This window comes from Pholcus phalangioides, unplaced genomic scaffold (genome assembly GCF_987345545.1).
Source record: "Pholcus phalangioides strain wild (caught in Gottingen) unplaced genomic scaffold, Ppha-v1.0 ptg000039l_1, whole genome shotgun sequence".
In the NCBI taxonomy this organism is placed as follows: Eukaryota; Metazoa; Arthropoda; class Arachnida; order Araneae; family Pholcidae; genus Pholcus; species Pholcus phalangioides.
In genome coordinates, this window is record NW_028301625.1 from 21,741,144 (window position 1) to 21,763,115 (window position 21,972).

Here is a 21,972-nt window from a genome sequence, read left to right on the forward strand (position 1 = left end):
GAAACTTTCCGGAGCAAGCTCAGTGGGGGCATTCGCACACGTTTAAAATGCGTTGTGTGGGTAGATAACTACTATTGACCGTTGTAAGCCCTTGGGCATGATGCCCGTGCTGCGTATCGAAGCGCTGCAACGCATAGCAATAGTGGGCTCAAAATAGCCTAGGCCATCGTTGAGTGACAAACAGTTTTTTTCATCGGTTTAATGATCGGTGGTTTACGGTCAAAATCGACACTCATTGCTAGATAGCGATGTGCATCAGAAGTAAATGCTGCCTAAATAGAATGTGCACAAATAAGCCCATTTCTTTACTGATTGCATTACCGAGCACAGACAAAACATATTGGCGAAGGTAAAAAATTACCTTTAACGGGCACGCACATACGCAGGCCGATTTTCAATTCCGACAGTCGATGACCCATACACTCGCGCAGGGAAGCACAGTAGGGGCTGAAAAGGGGCTCGAGATAATTCTTAATTATTATTTTTTCACACAATATATTCACTATACAGGGGCCCCTGCTACAGGATGTGGGAAGGGAGCATTGGACCTCCAAAGGATGGATTTTGCATATTTCTATCCATGTATTTTGAAATCTGATATTATATGCTTGTTATTTGCTCTATTGTCAGCCTAGACCGCAAGCTTGTTACTGTATTCCAGTGGTTCTCAAACTTTTGTCCTCCCCACTCAGATTCCCTAGCCTAATTCATGGTTGATCTGCGGCTTCCCAGAATAGTTATGAATAGCAAAATTTAAGGAGCAGCCATTTTCGGTGGGAACAAAGAATACTGTCATAAAATTATCAAATTTTAAAATTGTGGTTGCGGCAAAAATCCTAGTTATGCACACTTTACCTCAAAAAACAATTGATGGTAAATGATTTCGGGATTTGTCTTCTCGAATTCTTTCATTCCGTCACATGTGCATATTGCACGATTTTGTCATTCGCTCTAGCTAGTCAGTGAAGATCGTCATGACAAAAAAGGGTGATATAATCGCAAAACCACACATTTCTTCCTGCGCGGAAAAAAAAAATTGTATCCTTTTTCATGGCCTTCCCAACTGTAGGGCTGACAGGGCCTTGAGGCCTGAGACAGTTACTATCATTGTTTTTCCTGCTATACATTCACTATAAAGGCCCCCCCCCCAATGAAAACTGGATTTGCAGACCCGCCAAATATCACAGCCTAGGGGCCCTGCTCCACGATGTGGGGGTCATGTTCTTTTTCATATGGAAACCGATATTGTTCCCAAGAGGTCTGTAGTCCACTGCTTCAGGGGAATATTGCAAATGTTGGAAGGTCCCAACAAGCAAAGAAAGAAAAATTTGTTCTTTTTGCTCATGCAGCTAAATAGTTTTTTCCCCTATCCATAATGTTGCCCATCCTCTTCATTAATATACACACATTGACAGATGTCTTTCTTCTGATTATTTTTTGTTGTTTAGCCATACCCCACCCCAGCAAAAAAATTGGAGAAAAGAAAGAGAAAAAATATTGAATGCCCAGGAAAAATAGAGGAATTTAGAAAAAAAAAAATTTAAGACAAAAAATCTGACTTTCGCCCAAATTTTATGACTTTTCTGTGACCTTTTTCTCATTCCGTGACTTCCCCGTGATGGTAGACACCCTGCTATACAGCATTGAAAGATTAATAATGTGAGGAAAACTGCTTACCTTAAGCATGCCAATATTTTTGATATTGGTGATATTACATGAATCTTTTTTATTTTCTTCAATACCAATCGCATGTAGGCTACAAAAAAAACAGACATCGTTTTATCATAAAGAAGCCATTCACAACAAGTATGATTGTAAAAATTAAAATACTGAAAGAATGTTTCAGTATGGAACTTTTTTTCAGAAATTCTTTTCTGTAAAAGAGGAAAGAATCAGAAAATTCACTAACCTTTCATTATCTATATCTTCTTCAAAAGTAAGATAATTTTTTCTCCATTTACATTTGAAACATATACGATTGAGAATAAGCATAATAGAGGTCTTTAGTTCTTCCCATTGCGATGCCTGAGAAGATATTTTCAATAAACAAACAATAAATCATTGTGTTTCTAAAATATTTTTATAACTTTGTCAGTTCAAAGCACACAAATAAAAATTTGTGACATAATTTTTTATACAACTTTGTGAATTATTATTTTCAATTCAAAGGTTGAATTTAAAAAAATTAAATATAATTCTTTCCCTTTCAGGTTGTAAAATTAAAAACATTTTTTTAAATTGAAGTGTTCGGCTGAATACTGGTTTAGGTTACATTTTTGCGAAATCAGTTTTTTGATTGAACAATGTTCCATATAGCTTCAGTTACACGTTCCTAAAGTGAGTTCCTGCAGAAACCAACAGATGTAGTTGCTATGCATCTTTGCACAGCTTCAACCCATGCAAAAAAAAAAGAAAAGAAAAGGGTGTTTTCCTAATTCAGTGACGCCTTCTATTTTGTCTTCTCTAAAGTTTAAAAAAATGACAGTTATTCAGCCGAATGCTTCAATTGAAGAACTTACTGGATAACAGAACTCTTGGACCGGATGTTTTATTGTATGTGACCGACTGGAATACCCTCGCAGAAAACATTCCTGACATAAATTGTACTTTATGCAATACAGGCATTTATATCTGTAAAAATAAAGAAAATTAGGACTTTAAAGCTCAATGGTTTTAAAATTATTTTCAAATATATTTTAAAGATAGCACATTAGAAAAAATTCATTATCAACCAAAAAAATCATTGGTACAAATCACTTGTATGATGCATCAAACTGTTTATCATAATCACAAAGTGAAACATGTTTTTTTTTATTGTGTTAAACTTAGAAGAGAAAATTTAATGAGGCCAAACAATTTATGCAGCTACCTTAATTTTTAATCATTACTTGGGTAGAATTTCAGTCAAGTGCGTTCTACAGAAACGGAAAATTTTCCATGTCTAATATTCAAGCAAATTTACAAATTCTTGAGCTGAATTTCATATCTAACTAGGCACAATCAGACTTTTGAAATTCTTAAACCACAACATTATGTTAAAAGTACCACAAATGCAGTTGACGCTTCTTTATATGAGCTCATACAGACTTGAACAATTAGTTTGTAAATGGAAAAGACATCCAAAGAAATGGCATATTTGGGACAAGAGGATTAGTTTGTAAAAATGTGTCGGTTTGAAAATTAGAGTTCATAAAAATGTGTCGTTTGGAAATTAGAGTTCATAAAAATCAAGTGTGACTGTACTTTATAACCTATTTCATCAACTGAGATGTCATGAGTTTATAATCCAAGTTAATCAAGACCATAACCTATTTGGATTAATCAAAACTCGGGATAAGACGACTTTCCATCCTAAAATGAATGAAATATGACAAACATATGGTTAATAAATCAATTAACCAGTTGATTGAGAAGCTAGTCATACTTCGAAAAAGATAACCATAAATATTTTTTGTGTGGGCATTGTATTGTATTTTATCATGTGTAGTGTTTTTATAATTGCATTTCTAATTGGGTTGTTGTATTTCACAAATATATCACATCTATATTTGTTATGGGCATCTTTTTCTCAGCTACCTTGTTGGGCATTTTGTCTGTTGTGACCTTGTATTTGTATACAATATTATAATAAAATTGGCTCAAAACCAGACATAAATACAAAGAGACTTTTTAACACACATTTTTTTGCACATAAAATTAAAATTTCATCTCATTTGCATAATGAGTGTTTCCATGTGTTTGCATAAAGTGTTCCCATGTGTTTGCATAAAGTGTTTCCCAAAGTGTGCATTGTTACGGTGCAAATGCCCCATAACATAGTTTGTATATAAATGCTTCGGAAGATTAGATGACTGCTTAATAATACTAAAAAAAACAAAGAATAAGGCAAATACCAGTAAATACTAAAAAATTCCTAATGCATTTTAACACACTATGGGTGTCGTCTTCAGAGGATAAGAGTATCACGCTGACTGAGTTTCCCCACTTTGATTGAGCACCAAATCTTCAATTTCGGTTGTTCAGCGGAATGAAAAAACAATTCGTCTGTTCAAGCCAAACATTGTGGCAAGAATGAAGTGAAGCAATACTCTGAGTTAATGGTATCACACATTTCGAGTGGCCCATATAAAAAATTGAAGAAAGATCCACCCGATTTCCACTTGAGAAAATTGAAAGAAGTGGTAAAATCGAGTGTCGCTCTTCCTGATCATGCAAAAAGATTGTTATTCCATTCCATGTCCCATAGTCTCTAACATAGGTACAGCTTCGTATAACCTCACTAAATTCCTTGTTCCTATTCTCTCGCCACTCACTAAATCAAATATTAACACCAAAATTCATCAAGCTTCGCTCATATCATATGTACAGTTGAACCCAAACCGCTTAACATGGTATCTTTTGATGTAGTCTCAATGTTCACTAATATTCCCATAACTGGTAGTATTGTCTAGAACAAAGTCTTAAAACACACAATTTCTCACAGCTGAAGTAGAGGATATATGCAATCTCACATTCACGTGTCTCACAAACAGCTTTCAGTTTTGACGATAGGTTTTACACCCAGACAGATGGCCTAGCAATGGGAAATCCCATCTCTCCGATTTTGTGTGATATATATATATATATATATATGGATGGGTTTGAACGTCACGCCCTTTTCATTTTATAGGAGATATGTGGATGATACTTTTGAGCTTTGGGACAGTTCCAAAGATGACTTGGAGCAATTGCTACTCATTATACAAATACAACGCCACAACAGGCAAATTGCCCAACGAGGTGGCTGACTTAAGAACATCATGGATCCCCGAGCCATTTTGGAGGCCCTACCTACTACTGCTACACCACACATGCACCCCGCCCACACACGCGCCCCCCCCCACGCGGAACCCCCAACGAATCAGTACATGCGGGAATGTGCGTGTAGTGAAACCTGACGTGAAGTTTTTTTGTTTCTCTGTAATGCTTGTTATGTGTAGTGCTGCCATCTGCCACCAGTTTTTCTAACTATGAGTGAAGTGTTATGATTGAATGATTTATCGTTGTAGGACTGTTGCTCTCTGTGGCGAGACTTTTTAACGGGGAGATCGGCTCGTATTTGCGCCTTGAAGTTGGGAACCACAGAAAACCAACTTTAGCTGACCACCACTGTGGGGTTCGAACCCGGATCCTCGCATCGCGAGTCCGTCACTATAACCACTCAAATGAAACAAATAATGAACTACCTTTCTTGGACATACTAGTAACTAAACAAAAATCATATTTCCAAACCTTAGTCTATCATAAGCCTTTCTCGGTCTCACTACCACCTGATTTTAGATCTTACCATCCCATGCAACAGAAACTCAGCGTTTCGTACTTATGTCGCGATAGCATTTAACATTTGCTCAGATCGAAATGCATTAGATCGTGAACTTGAAACCATCAGAGCAATTGCTCTGGGCTTCTGGTGAGACAGGGTTCAACACCAAGATTGTTGATGAAATGAGTAAAAAATTCATAAAACCAGCAAGAGAAACCACTTTGGAAAATATTACTGAGAAGCCACTCAATAAAAGCGTAGTTATACCATATACAATCCAATAGTCTCACTTAAGATCAGATTCTCAAAAAGTTTAACCTTACAGCCATAGATGTGCCTACTAAAAACTTTTGTTTCAAACCCCCTAAAGATGCTATACCACACAATAAACAATGGGAGTTTTATTATATTCCATGTGGTGATTGACCGCTTGGCTACATAGGAGAAACACGGAGACCCATGAAAAGTAGATTAAATGAACATGCTGGCTGTTAAACATCAAGAATGTGAAAAATCAACCATTGCCGCTCACTGCTGGCAAGAGGGTCATCGATTTAAATTTCAGGAAGTGAGTTTTTCACAAATTGAAATCCACGGCCGATTTAGACTTCTATGAAGGCACGTACATCTAGGCCTTCAAAAATTAATTAGTAAATGACAGTAAATCAACACCACCGATTGCATCACCATGGCTTAAATTCATTATGAGTCAGAATTTAAAGAAAATTCAAATAGACGAATCAGATAGCTCCATTTTGCAAGCAGCCAATCAGGTTGTTGCAAAAGACTTACACGCAGGCACTTTACTTCATTCTTGCCACGACGTTTGACTTGAACAGACATATTGTTTTTTCGTACCGCTGAGCAACCGAGATTGAAGATTTGGTATTCAATCCAAGTGGGAAACTCTCGGTCAGTGTGATACTCTTATCCTCTGAAGACGACACCCATAGTGTGTCGAAATGCATTAGGAATTTTTTAGTATTTCCTGGTATTTGCCTTATTCATTGATGATTTTTTAAGTATAAATACTTGTTTTTTTTAAATCATATTTTAACCTAGGAAAACTATGTTCTGAGTGTGTTGATAAGTATGCGTGCATATTTTTCTTTCTCTTTCGTCCTCTTTCGTTCAAGATGAACACACCCTTGATATGTTTGGAACACCCTGCACAAAAGGGTTTAATGGAGAGAAAAAGGGATATATATATAATGCACCTTCCTTCCTCCTCAAGGAAAAATGGTGGTTGGCCCTTCTCTCTCTTTTTTAATATATTTTTTTTAGCAGTGATTCTCACTTCACCAAATTCTTTTTTTTCTCACAACAAATCCACGAGAGGGGAAAAAATACACACACATATATACGGAGATATATGTATGTGTATAGACCAGTGTTTCTCAACTACCGGGCCATGGCATCGACAGGGGTGGGAAGTGACTAAGTCCATTTCGGAGCAGCCTTGGAGCAGCAAAATTCAGGATTCGGAGCAGTTTTGGAGCAGCAAATTTGGGATTTGGAGCAATTTTGGAGCAGCAAAATATGGGATTCGGAGCAGATATTTATAAATTGGAGCAGTGAAATTAACAAGAATATTTTCGTCAACCCTTTTCAAAATAAAACTGCACTGTCTTTTGTTATCAAACATCTTTTCATCAGCTTGATTTTTGTTTGAAAGAGCCACTGTCATAAAATTTTTTGCACCCGTCTATTTAAGATGATTTTTGCTTACTGAGGGCACTATTTGCTGCCTTGAACAGCAGCACTTCAAATGAGCTAGAAAAATTTTATAAGTTTTTAATTTTTTTATACTTGGAAAGAAATTGTTGCAAAATGGGAGAGAATTTCGGAAGAATCAACTATATGTTTGGCGATTCAGCACTCATTATCTGGCGAGATTGGCGATATGACTCTCGTTATTTGGCGAGATTGGCGATCTGACACTCGTTATTTGGCGATATTGACGATTTAACACTCGTTATTCGACAACATTGGTGATTTAACGCTCGTTATTCGGCAACATTGGCGATATTCTGCAAAGTTTCTAAACTAACATTCGTAATTCGGCGGACATGCGCTTTTTACGTCCGGAATGAACATTTTTTTCACGAAACATCGGGATTTAACACAATGACAATCGACTACAGTAATTTCTGCTGCATCCAGTGATGACTTTTTTTTTAAATGGAAACACTCAAATTTGCACTTTAAAGCTGAAAGGCATTGCAAACCATCTTCAGTTCCACGATCACGGACAATATCGGGGTTTTGCGATGGAAAGCCCGATCAGGGGCCGATAGTTTAAGTATAGTGGAATAAAACACTCTCTTCTTGTAAAGAAACGTTTCGTGGCTAGCAGGAACAAAATTTTTTTGGCGTACTTCCCAATATTCCTGGCATACTGAAGCGAAATTCACTATTTGGCGCAGAAAAATGCGAAAATACACTATTGAAGCAGGATGGCGCAAGATATTAGTTTTGGCGCAGTGCGGCGCAGAGTTCCCACCCCTGCATCGATCACGCCGGGCCGCGAGATTCATCTTTACCCCATTTTTATTTTTTATTTGCTATGCAGTTTTTCTGAACAGAATTATTTCAGGAAACTTTTATTTTCATAAACAATACATATTATTCAAATCTGTCCACAAAATTCATTATATCTGAGTGTAAACAAGCGAACGATTTCCACTGCGACAAGCAGGAATAGCCATGAGGGGGGACCCTTTGTTCAACCCCAATGGGAATATCTATCTCAAGGTAATACAAATGGGGTGCGGAACATTCTGGTCTCCTTCCCTCAAAGAGGCTTTCCCTTTTTTTTGTAGTGCAACTTTTAAGTATCCGTCATGAATGTCGCAATATTAGCCACCTTTTAGGGAAATTAAAGTGCTCTCTCATGTTTGCCAAAAAAACTCTGATGGCTATATAGGTGTGTGATATGGTCTGTCGTCACTATAATGGGAATATAATTTCTATCGATAAGCACTAATGCCCTGGAGACTAAAAACGCATGTGCTAGTAATGCCAGTGACCAAGCGGCATACTTCTCAACGTGAAGGTATTAAAGATTAATGACAAACTTTTGGACAATCGAAATACTCAACCCATTAGATGAAGCCTATAAAGATGCCGCTGTTGTTGACTACTCGTAAGAAATGCTCTTACGAATCTAATTACAACTTTGAATGGGAAAATCTTCCCCTTTGTCATTTGTATGGCAAATGTCAGCTACCAAGCTGGTACAATATCAGCTACCAGCGAGGTACACAGAAAATACTATATTCCAGACATAAAGTTTAATCAGACATCGAAGCAGTCTGTGTCTGGTTTTCAGAATTGTGGTACTGTTTCCTTTGAAAAAAATCGGTGCTATGTGCAAGCTGTTGTTGTGATTTTTTCTTTGCTTTCTTATATTACTATAATTTTTTTTGGTGTGGAGTATGCATTTTTTTTAAATACCGAAAGTGAAACTAGAAATACCGATTTCTCAGACTCAAGCCAGCAGGACGACCATCTACAGTTTCATGACGTGCATAACGAGAAAAAAATAGTGTCACTCAGAAAAAAAATTGTCCTTAAATGCAATGACGATTATTTGAAATGTGGTTTCATTCTTTGCCCTGACCAATTGCCGAGACCTCAATGTGTCATTTGTGCTACTGTTTTGGCAAACAAAGCCATGAAGCCATCGTGTCCCATCATACATCTCATCACGAAACATCCCGATTTTGCAAACAAACCTATCGAGTTCTTCATGCACAAAAAAGATGCTTTTCAAGCAGAAAAGAAAAGTATTTCCCGAACTTTGACAACTCATAGCTACTGACATCATATTTGATATCATCACAAATAGCCAAATGCAAAAAACCGTATACAATTGCGGTAAATACTAGAATGAAAGGCATTCCATTGTCAAATTACACCACAGAGAGGTGCATATCCGACATGGCACTAGACACCAAAATGAAACTCGTAGAAAAAATTAAGATTCCAAAATTGTTTGCAATACAACTGGATGAATCCACTCATGTCAAAAACCATAGCATTTTGATCACATATGTTCACTTCATTGATCACGGTGATAATGAAGTGAAGGAAGACATTTTGAGGGTTTAAGAATTAGCTGCTAACACAACCGGCAACGAAATTTTCAAAGTTTTGGATAATTTTATGAAAGATAAAGGCTTGGATTGGAAAAATTGCGTTGGAGTTTGCACTGATGGTGCTGCTAATCTTACGGTAGACATTCGGATTAGGTCGCTAGAATCAAAGATATTGTGAGCAGGGTTGGCAGGTTTTGACACATGACAGTTTTTGACGGTTTAAACCACAATTTAAACTGTTACGTCAAAAACCTTTGTCAAAAAACTGTCAAAAATCTCAAATATTTTTTTTTTCAATATAAAAATTCCCATTGGAAATACACACGTTAATTGCATTTAACGTTTAAAGTGAATGTTATAAAAAGAATAAATATTTAATATGACTGTTAAATAATTTTCTGCTCTCTACAGAATTATTTTGGACAATACATATGGTTTCTTCTTCTTATAAAATATACAATTTTAATAAAGCATAGCATAAACACTGAAGGGAAAATTATGGTATGATTTGACACTCTGATTCAAGATGATTCTTGACCTTAAAAAATTTCACTGCTTATATATGTGCATTGACATAAACCATCTGCTGTACTGTTTTTATAACAGGTAAGTGTTTAAAAAAGTATATTACATCATATATGTAATGTTCATTTCTGTTGTTATTAATCCTAGATTCATAAACATTCGTCTCACAGACAGCACAAAATACGTAAACACTTGTAACTTTTAAAGTGAAAGAGATAGAAAGATGAACTTCTAAGTACCTTCCTAGATCGTTCAATAATTAGTATTGGGCCTGTCGCATGTCAGAGTGCACTTATGCTAATGGAGTTACAGTGGTCATCCTACAGACGAATGTTCATGAATAGTGTTGCGATTGTAGAACGGGTGAAAATTACAGGAGTTCTTGGTGAAACTTCTGCTGATCAAACACAACCCTGTGGATCTCAGGAAAAAAATTTTGCCTTTTGCAATTATAAAAAATGTCGAATGACAAGGTTCTGTTGTACCCAATGTAAAAAATTCATGTGTATGGATCACCACGGTTTTTATGTGTCGATTGCTCAGAATAACTAGTGTTCATTTTCATTTCAGAAAATTAATGATTAATAGACAAATTTTCAGATTTAAAGTGTGTTTTATTGTTCCTTGTATTCTATAAAACAAAAATCATCAATATAATATGTTCGTCTGAGACACGAATGTTTATGAATAGTAATGGGAGTGTATCTCCCATGCATGTTTATGAATCCAGGGTTAAATTATCTAGATAATCACTGATACTTAAAACGATACTCTTATTGTGCATAACATTGAAATATATCTAGCGATCAAAATACTAAATTGTAAGACTAAAAGGTCATGTACTTTCGCAATGCTAGCTTGTATATTATGCTTAAGAAACTCCTATAACTTATCCTAAGTCAAACTTAGTTATTCTTTCTTTTGTACTATGATATGTTATATTTACTATCATTTACAATGCAGTGGTTTCCCAATTGAAGCTGTATTTAAACGTGCTTTGGGTATCAAGTCCTGTCCTACTTTGGTTGAAAATACTCTTCAAAACTCTGAATTTATACACAGAGTTGAGAAATTTTAAGGTGAAAATAAATGAGTTTAATTAGTATATTAACAGATGCTGCATGAGAGTTTTTATATGGAATAAAATTTTGGGCAGATCAGAAAATTTAAAATATCAAAATAGATTTTTTTTTCTTAGTAATTATAATTCTGAATATGAAAACCTTTAATCTACATTAAGTGTAGATACAGTAAGTGTTATACTACAGTATGTTATACTAAGTGTAATACTACAGTAAGTGTTTTGTTATTTAACATATCTATCAGGTTAAAAAAAAAACTATCATACACATTTTGAATAAGCAGCTCTATTCCGTTTAGCGAATTAAACACTGGTAATGAGTAGCTTAGATAAATAAACCATAAAATTATATTTTATGTTTTAGACTCTTATGTTGAAAAATTCAAAAATGCAAATTATAATTAATATTTTGTTTTAATTATTGCAATAAATTAATGTTCAAAAATTTAATTCATCAATTAAAAATTTAATTTAATTTAATTTTTATGGGCATCTTTTTCTCAGCCACCTCGTTGGGCATTTTGCCTGTTGTGGCATTGTATTTGTATAAATAAAACATATTGTAATATGCAAAAAAGTATTTCATCATGCCATATAACTATTGTGTTCAAAACATTATCAAAAAGCATTCATTTAGGTTTGACAGTTTTTGAAGGTTTAAAACAGTTTTTGATGCTTGTCATGTCAAAAACCCAACCCTGATTGTGAGTGACAATAACTTAATATCAACACATTGTTTCATTCACAGGCAAAACCTGGCTTCTAAAAAAATGATTTCTGAACTTAACAAAGTCCTGTTGCAATCGATTAAAATAGTTAATTTCATAAAAAACAGCACTTTGAATACTATTGTTGAGAGTTGTTGAATATTAGATCGTTATATTTTGTACAACGGAACTCAAGACCGGGCCCTTGAGTCAAGGAAAACAATTTTCAGGGCTGCGAAATCGAAAAGGTTTAGAACCACTGGCCCCAAAGCAGAATGTACCAAAATCTGCGACGTACGTCGCAGAACAATTAGCGCTGCTGCAGAACAATTCGGAAGAATTTTAAGAAAAAGTGCAAAAAACACATATATGGGGATTTTTACCGCAGAACATTTCCAGTCAGCCAAGGGCTAGTCGCAGAACAGTGCTAAACATTCTGCTTTGGGGACCACTGGTATAGACATATATATATATATTGCACACCATTTTCTCCATTAAACTCTTGTGTACATATCAAGGGTGCATTCATCTCTGACAGGGGACAAAGGAGAAAGAAAAAATATTATGCATGCATACTTATCAACACACTCAGAATACAGTTTTCCTAGGTTAAAATATTATTTTTAAAAAAACAAGCATTTATACACAAACTATGTCATGGGGCCCCATAACAGCATCACTGCTTCTAGGGATGTTGCCAAACACTGTCAATAATGTCATGGTGAACTGTTGATACTGATGTGTGGCTGTTGGGTGCTTTGAAGCAGCTCTTTTTTTAGACTATATTGCAGACCCGCAGATATAAAGTTGACGAAGCCAAGGAAGTTCCGGCTTACAAAAGTTTGAGAACACCACAGCTCTAAGCTAAATGAAAATTTAACAGGAGTGCTTGCCAATCATACATTTTTAGGTGAAATAAATTCTGCTACCTGTGTTAAATATTTTTAATACATTCATGGAATTTGATTAGAAAATGGAACTAAACCTTAAAAACTATGTACAGGAAATATGTGACTTATACCTCATCCCACAGATTGGAAATACACGGCAAATACTGCACTTGATTCTGTGCTCTTCTAAAAGAAATGTTACATAAACACTATTTAAATCCAATTCATGAAACATTTTTTGATACATTTTTATGATATGATCTATTTCCTTTGATTTTTCACAACAACAATTTTTATTAATGGCACTTGATTATGTATTGTCTATCAGGCTTACTCTTTAATATTTTATGCTATAAATTATGTATAATACAAGGAAGCAATCATTAAAAAGTACAATTTCATTTATTTTCATTCATTTCATTTTATCTCAAAATAATTTGAAACTCTTGTATTGAAATACAACAAATAATACCCACTTATAACAAGCCTGCATTTGGTGAGAGTCTGGATACAAAGAAAAAACTATATTTTGTTCGGTTGATTGTACAGTCGAATCCCGTTTTAACGAATACCGTTATAACGAACACTTTTCTAATCCCCCAGATAAGTTTACATAGGAACAATGCAAAACCCGGAATTCCCTTACAATGAAATTTCGTTATAACGAAGTGATTTCTCTGGTATCTTGAGTTCGTTATAACGGGATTCGACTGTATTGCAATTCTGCCATTTTTAACAAGCAAGTTTTTCTCTTACGTTAAACCTTAAATTTAACGAGGAAACTATAAAAGGAGATTTCAAAAAAGTACACAAGTAAAATGGAAAGTAAATGCAAAGAAGAACACAAATGTGTGTCAGAATTTCTTTTATTATTCTCACACTAAAGAGACAAACTTGATGACAGTGTATGTCAGGGTTGTTTGATTTAAACATTTAAACCATGTTGGTTTTAACCATGGTTTGAACCAAACTGGTGTTTTCAAAACACATTAAAGTGGACTAAATATAATTGTTCCCATTGTAAAGTATCAAATAGTATATATACACTGCTGGCCACCGTAAATGCAACGCCCTGAAGGAAGCATGCAAATAATATGAAATTTACAACATGCATTAGCGGAGGTGAGATATGCAAATGATTAGAATTTCAGCGCAGACGCACATCACGCGCGCCTGTGGCGCCACTTCAAAGCGCTATTTAAGGCTTGGAGATTTCGACGATTTGAAGTACGGCAATTGTGTTTTTCTTATGGTTTTTTCAAAAAAACGATCAATTATGCCTCGTAGAAAACAGCGATCATCTTTTGATCAAGTATCCGAGTTTGACAGAGGAAGGATAGTGGCCTACCGAGATTGTGGATTATCTTTCAGGGAAATCGGTAGTCGTGTTGGACGAAACCAAACAACTGCAATGCGGATATGTGATCGTTGGATGCAGGAGGGTACGACGGACCGACGTGTTCGATCGCATCCACCTCAATGCACCACTTCACGTGATGACAGGCGTATTGTGCGTATGGCAGTCACATCACGAACCATAGCACAGCACATTCAGTCTGTACCGCATCATCCAGTGTCTGCGCGTACCATTCGACAATGGTACGCTTCGACAGAATGGTACTTCCATTTACAGCAGAGTGGTCTGTCCGCAAGACGTCCATTGCTTCGTCTACCCTTGACGCAGAACCACAGACGTCTCCGCCACCAATGGTGCGATGAAAGAAGGATGTGGACGGCACAATGGAATGAAATTGTCTTTACTGACGAGTCACGCTTCTGTCTGCAACACCACGATGGTCGGATTCGAGTCTGGAGACACCGTGGGGAGAGAGAGAGCTGCATTATGCACCGCCACACTGGTCCTGCACCGGGTATTATGGTATGGGGCGGTATTGGATATCACTCTCGCACTCCTCTAGTACGCATTGCCGGTACTTTAAAAAGCCAGCGCTACATCTCCGAGGTGTTGGAGCCAGTTGTCCTTCCTTACCTTCAGGGCTTGCCCACAGCCATATTTCAACAGGATAATGCGCGACCACACGTGGCACGCATTGTCCAAAGGTTCTTCGTCAATTGCCAGATTGAATTGCTTCCCTGGCCAGCTCGCTCTCCGGATCTTTCGCCGATAGAAAACATGTGGTCCATGGTTGCTCAACGATTGACCCAGATTACATCCCCAGCTGCCACACCAGATCAACTTTGGCAACGCGTGGAAGCTGCTTGGTCTGCTGTACCCCAAGAACACATCCAAAGTCTCTTTGAATCAATGCCGAGGCGTGTGGCAGCGGTGATCTCCAACAATGGCGGCTACTCTGGCTACTGATTTTGGCAGGAACCACACTTCACAGAAGTCCATAAATTTAATCATTTGATGCTTGGTCAACATGTTATCTACAAAATAAATATTGTTGCGATATCTCTTGTCTTTCTTGGTGTTGCAATTTGGGTGGCCAGCAGTGTACTTTATATATAAATATCATATTAAAAAATATCAAATTAGTTGTTTATTAGCCAAAATTTTGCATTATTAACACATTTTAACCTTTGAGTACATTCTGATGGTATACCTTTAAATGGTGTGTTTTTTTTAATTGCATAAAAATGGCCAGGATATGTATATTCTCCCCACCCCTACATAAAGTGCTTTGATTACTCAAAGTTATATACAATATTCAAAATTCTTCATTCTTACCACTTTTGTGCTGTATTCCGATCCTCTATCTTTAGCAAGTTCAAGAATGAGGATTACATCTTATATTTTATATGCAGTGGTTATTATGTCACACACTTTTTTCCCCCACAAAGAAGCAACAACAGTGGTTCAATCATCATCACCTGCTAAGGGGCAGGTAATCTTGGGTACATGACATTTGGACGTGGCTGTTTAGATGCAGCTCATTAAACGTGAGACACTTGGACGGCGCCATTTCGACACAAGCAGTCTGTGCACTGTTTCAACATAAGGAGGAAGGGCGAAGCATTGATTTCATTACAAGCATCTGTCATTGTAACACGTGTTTTCATTGTTTATATCAACATGGTTCAAGCAGTATTATCGAAGTGCAACCAAAAAATTTTGGTACATGATAGTCAGCTTTATTGGTTTGATAGATATGTTGCTAACGAAACTAAGAAAGTATGGCGATGTTCTAGAAGGCTTGGGAATGGCAACAAATGCTGAGGGAGAGTATACAATGATACCGATAATGTCTTGCAGATCATTTCTGAACATACAGAACACGAGGGCAATGCTGCAGGTATTGAGGTTGTTCGTACAATAACTTTAAAATGAAGAGCTGTTAATACTCAAGAACTTCCAGGTCAGATTCGCACTGCTGTTCCACAATAGTTATCTGTGGCCACATGTGCTCACATTCAAAATATAAATGTGATGTGTAATACTGATCATGTTATGTATGTATCATAATATATTTTATTTCACTCATAATTTTATATTATTTTATATATTCATTTTATTATTACCCCTCCTCCCAGTTAAATCAAGGTTCTATTGTTGCAGCAAGTGATTTATGAAAAATAATCAGCTATATACAGGGTGGTTATAATTAAAGTTCTGATTCCAAAACACTAAAAAAAATAGAACCACTGGTCAAAATGACTTGCACGAATACTCCCAAAGCAATGGAATTCTTTTGGCAAAAGTAAAAGCCACTCAACATGGTGACTTTTGGGGTGTGCAGCCCATAAGGGACTCAGCAATCGTGGCAAAAGAAATAATATGCAAAAATAAAAAAATCTTTCCTAGTTATAAAGCAAGGTGATCATTCAAAATAAGAGAATAGTGATAATTATTCCATCCTTACATAAGGGTCTTGTGTATATAGTATATACCGCAATGGGGAATCCAACCCAGAACCTGTTGATGTTGGTTCTGCATTGTATACCATATGAAATGGCTTCAATAATTGTTGTCGAAATGTATTCAAAATTAGTGATTGAGGATTAGCTCTCCTCCTCCCTTCTTTGTTGTTGGGACCTTGGAAAAAAATCCTCATGCATCTCAGCGAATAGCCTTTTTGTCAGTAACACCGTCTGTTAAATTATTCTGAGAAGTTTTCAGTCGATCAAATCAAACAACTTCTGCTGTAAATCTTTCAACTGAAAAATATAACACTGTCTATCTGGGAGGTTTAACAACTTTCCTTCTCTGACATTTTTCTTCTGCACTCTCTACCATTTCCCAAACATATACTCTTCTTGTTATTTAGAACATTTCTTACTTCTGAATGGGGGTCCTCTCTTGGAATAAATACATGTTTATATCAATTCAAAGTGAACAAGGATATAGACACATGAAAAGTAACAAGTAGAGAAAGCAGTAGTGATAGAAGACACTGTGGAATTAAACTGGTTAATGTTACAGAAACTGGTTAATGTTACAGAAACTGGTTAATGTTACAGAGGCAAGCAAATTAACTTTATTTCTACAAAAATTTGACAGACACTGATCCAGTAAGGGCAGGGAAGTAAAGGTCATTCTGTAGTCATAAGTACTGTATTTTACGGCACACACAGAACTTTTTTTACATATTTCTTTCAGTGGGCTTGGGATGGGGGTGATGGATATGTCTTTGTACCTGGCACCTAGAAAAATTGGCTGGCTCCCAAGTTTTTTTGTTTTTTTTCCAATTTGTACAGTCCTGATTAACATATGTGTGTTCAACTTTATACAGAAGTGTATCAAATAATCTGATGCTGTATTATTTAACAATCATAAGCACATCAAATATCATATCCTTCCCCCCCCCCCATGCCAGAAACATGAATTTGCACATTTCTAATACTTGGGAAATGACATTTGAATGTTTACTCACTACTCTTGTTATTTTCCTAAAATGCTTTGTAACACATTTTTCAGGCAAAACGTACATACCAAAATGATATCCTACCAGCTGATACACAATTGGCAAATTCATGTCACTGGCAGAAGGGACATGATTTAGTCTACATACTTGCTACAAGCACATTATCTCTGAAGATTGATTTTTCTTAAACATGAAAACAGACATAACGAGTGACTAAATTTGACAAGCATATATTTTCACTATAGCAAGGAGCTTTTAGTTACAATACATATACAGTAAAGTCCATATGTAAGTCAAAAAAAGGACTATTCTTTTGAGAGAAAAAAGAATCCTGCAGACACCTGCAAAGACACATTTGGCAAATATAAATCAGAATTAATTTGAAATAAACTTACTTTTTTCTGAAGACATTAGTCTATGAAATGTTGAAAGAAAGACAAGAGTTTGAGGTTCTAAAGTCAGCCATTCCAAGAAATATCGTTCAGTTACCCCTTCTTGCAAGTGACTCTATTATTTTGAACATACATAATGAAAACATCATAACAAACCGAAACACATTTAGAGTTAGACATTAACATACTTGTATTTATAATTATGCAGTGCCTTGTAATTAGTTTTGAAACTGACAATGTTTAGCCAAAACTTTTCAAAGACAAACCACTGGAAAATGCAACAATTTATAGTGAATAAATCACTGTTTTACAATTTGCACACTAGGCTGAATAAAATTGTTAGACATAATAAAAAGTGCTATGGAAGGTTTTACCTTACTGACTGTACACAACCTCTGCATAAACAATTACAGAGGCAATTTACCCCTACTACAGTTTTAAGTAAACAAATTTTCCATTATATAGGTTTCGACAGCTGGTTGATACGAAGATAAATCCAGGAAATAAAATCCAACTGGCCTTGCAGGCAATCAAACCCATGTCCTCTCACTTGCCAGGTGAGCGCCCAAGTCCAGAACTTTCCAACAAGGGTTCCACGGAAAGCTTTTTTGGGGTTCTGTGGAATCAAAAGCAACGAAACGCCAAAAATCCTGGAACCCTGATAGCTTTAAAATTTTTCTTGTCACTATTTCATCTGAAGCAATTTTTTATAAGACGACTTCCTGGGAATTCCAAAAACTCGACCTAAATACAGCTTTTATGAGGGTCTTTCTCCAAAGATGCAGAACTTTCAAATTGTTTCTTTGCATTCTGTGGCCTCCGCCTCTTTTCCTTCAGATGGCCAATTGAGCTTTATGATGCCAGATTCTTATCCCTTTTCTGAATAGCAAATCCTAAACAGCAATTGTAAAAGACAGAGAAAAGGAAAAGCTTCACTTTCTAACTTGCCTGAGATTATTTTGCCCATTCAACTGATTTTTTACCACAAATGGAACCTCGTTTATGTGACGTTCAAGAGGCCAAAATTTCACTGAAAATTACCCCCCCCCCCGAGCCCCATAGAAAATATCACACAAATCAAAAATTCAATGGTTTTAATTGCATTTTGTTTGTTATATAATAATCATTCTGGAGGAAAAAGATTACCCACATTAAATTTTTCAAAATCATATTATAAATTACTTATAATATGCAAATGTAATTCACATTACATCGAGGTTCTTAAATCTTGAGAGTATTCTTACGATTCCTTTTTTTTTTCTATATCTAAGCAAAGCAGATAATGAATCAAATCTAGCTCTTTAAAAGTTGTCTAAAAGAAAAAACCAAAATATTGGGCATTAGTGTTTCTCAAAACATACGCTGCGGCTCTCACGGGCATCGCCAACCATTGTCAAGGGTGCCGCAGATAGCTGTAAACATTGCTGATTGCCTGTTTAGTGCTTTGAAGGGGTATTTTTAGACTATTCTGGACAAGGGTGCACCTGAAGGGAGAGAACTTGGGGGGTCTGGTGACCCGGATGCAGGACCAGAGGGACAGCAAATTTTACCCTTTTTAACCTCTCCATTAAAATCGGCACCAAAATGTGTGCTTACCCAAGTTGACTAAGTATCAAGTAACAGCCTTTATACCGTATCTGTTTAGGGTAAACTTCACATAAGTGGAATATGGTAGCCCAGGTCGATAAGATATTTGTGAGCTGTGCCACAAGATGCTCAGAGATGTCATGTGTTTCTGATACAAGAACTATTACAAAAACTAGGGTTGGCCACAGTGGAAAAAACCACGGTAAAAACCGCCCTGGCAAAAATTCATAGAATTAAAAAATTAGATTTATGTTAAAAATTTTATGAATAAATAATTATAAAGCCTTATGCTTATCAATTTTTTATAACAAATCTGGATGATGCATATTTTATTTGGGTAAAGCAAATATATTTTTGCTATATTTTTGTCACCTTTTGTCTTTTACTTATGAATTTTTTATAGTAAATCTGGGTGATGCGTATTTTATTTGGATAAAGCAAATATTTTTACCACATTTTTCCCACCTGGCAAAAATTCATAGAATTGGAAAATTGGATTTATCTGTTTTTAATTCTATAACTAAATAAAGTCTTTTACTTATGAATTTTTTTATAACAAATCTGGGTGATGCATATTTTAAAGTTTTTATAATAAAAAAAATATTTTGTAATTGAAAAACCAAGCTTGGTACGTCTTGAGTAAAAGGAATAATTTTTACCAATTTTTGCTTGTTTTTTTCTACTTTTTGCCACTGTCCCAGCAAAAATTAATTTTTGCTTTAAAAAAAACCAACCCTGACAAAAACAATGCCATGATGATCAAACAGCACATTGCTATTGAAGAAAGTCTGCACACCAAACGTTTGGAGTTTAAATCTCTTGGTGAGAAACATAAAAAAGCCATTCGGAATTAGGTATGAACTGTATAAGTAATGGTCTAATTAGCCCTATTGTGCAGAAAATGAAGGTGGTGGAGAGAAAAAAAAGATTAAATGTGCATGTTTTTCATCCTGAAGCTATGTGTATAATTAGGATGACCAAATGGAAAAAAAAACGGACATTTTTATTGATGCATAGCTCATGTTAAAATAATGAATTCATGATTTAAAAATTTCAAAGTGAGTTTTTTTAGCAATCTTGACAAAAAAATTAACATTTATAATAAAATGATGAAATAGCCACATATTATGAAAAATAATTCTTGTTCTATAAAATGGCACACTATAACCACCACTACTCACAAATATATATTTTTAGACACTTTTTTTAATCAACTACAAGTTTAAATTCTTGTTCCGCAGAGCAAATGCAGACTTTTGGGAAAACTTGTATATTGGAGAAATATTCTCAAAATTTGTTAAGGGTTTCACGCGAGCTTTCACATTGGAACACCTCGCCCTAGATCGCTAGACTACAAAGCCCACAAATTCTCTTTCCTTAGAGCTTGTGTGCACTGAACGGTACCGCAAATGGACAGCCAGACATAACTCAGGCCAAAGCTGACAATATCTGACGCTGCCACCAGATGGCGACATATCCAAAGATAACGAGACGCCATGTGGTGGTAGGGTCAGAAACTGTGAACTGAGTTAGTCCACGTACAGCCCAGTTCAGTGCACACAAGCTCTAAGAGGATTTGTTGTGGCTTTGCAGTTTAGTATACTCATCCAGCAAGTGAGAGCCCTAGAGGATATGGGTTTGATTCCCTGCAAGGCCAGTTGAATTTTCTTTCCTGGATTTATCTCTGCATCAACCAGCTCTTGAAACCTTTATAGTAATAGCGGAGAGTGACATCGTCTTCAGAAATTTTCCATTCTTTACTTTTTAAGGCTGCACAAGGTTTTATATTCAAGACACTTATTGAGAGTTTTACACATATTTAAATGCATTTCTGACTTCAATTGAACTTCAGTACTTCACAGTGCTTCCAAAAATTTATATCACATTGTTTTACAGAACTTTAATTTGTAGGCAATATATTACACAGATGATTAAAAATACTTTTAAATATTAAAATTTTATATTTGAGTTATGGAAGTTTGATAAATTAATTTTATGGAGATTGAAAAAAAAAGGCTTACAAACTTCAAACAGCTCTTGACAGAAATTTTCAAAAAGTTACAACCAAAAGCCAATCCTTCTCCCAGTGCTTCTGCCACCTTAAAATATATCACAATAAGGAACTGATTAGTTGTTCATACCTTTTCCATAACAGAAAATATGAAGTTTGCTATAAAATATCGACTACAACAGAGCTTCGGTAAATGAGCAATTGCATAGAGAAAAATTTCAAATGAATTTTGACTCAGTTAAAGAGCAATAATTTGCATTATAAGCAAAAAAATCTGTGCTTTATTTATTTATTTTCAGACTATCACACCTGAGCTGATGGTTTTTCACTTTCATTCATACACATACAGTGGAATTGTGGGTAATATTCCCCGCCCCCTAGTCTCCAGTCAGCATGCCTCACTCCAAAAATTAACACACATGCGAGCGTGACTGTTTACAATAAGAAACTAGGTGTAGCATTGTAACCACCCATATGTGTGTGAGCTTGAAGATTTTTTTACATTCTTCTTGGAGAAAACTGTGGGCGGATTGTGTTATTTAGCATGACTT

General features: G+C 35.8%; 1 protein-coding gene across 2 annotated transcripts in view; it reads right to left on the reverse strand.

Moving 5' to 3' along the window:
• The window catches only part of LOC149065698 (uncharacterized), a 69,332-nt gene that overhangs the window by 19,390 nt on the left and 27,970 nt on the right, over positions 1-21,972 (reverse strand). For both annotated transcript variants that reach the window (XM_089253731.1, XM_089253730.1), the window contains exons 6-11: positions 21,432-21,509; positions 17,827-17,938; positions 12,737-12,791; positions 2,520-2,631; positions 1,910-2,025; positions 1,678-1,756 (exon numbers count right to left, since the gene is read on the reverse strand). In XM_089253731.1, the coding sequence (XP_089109857.1) occupies positions 1,678-1,756; positions 1,910-2,025; positions 2,520-2,631; positions 12,737-12,791; positions 17,827-17,938; positions 21,432-21,509 (552 nt within the window). The remainder of the gene's footprint in view (positions 1-1,677; positions 1,757-1,909; positions 2,026-2,519; positions 2,632-12,736; positions 12,792-17,826; positions 17,939-21,431; positions 21,510-21,972) is intronic.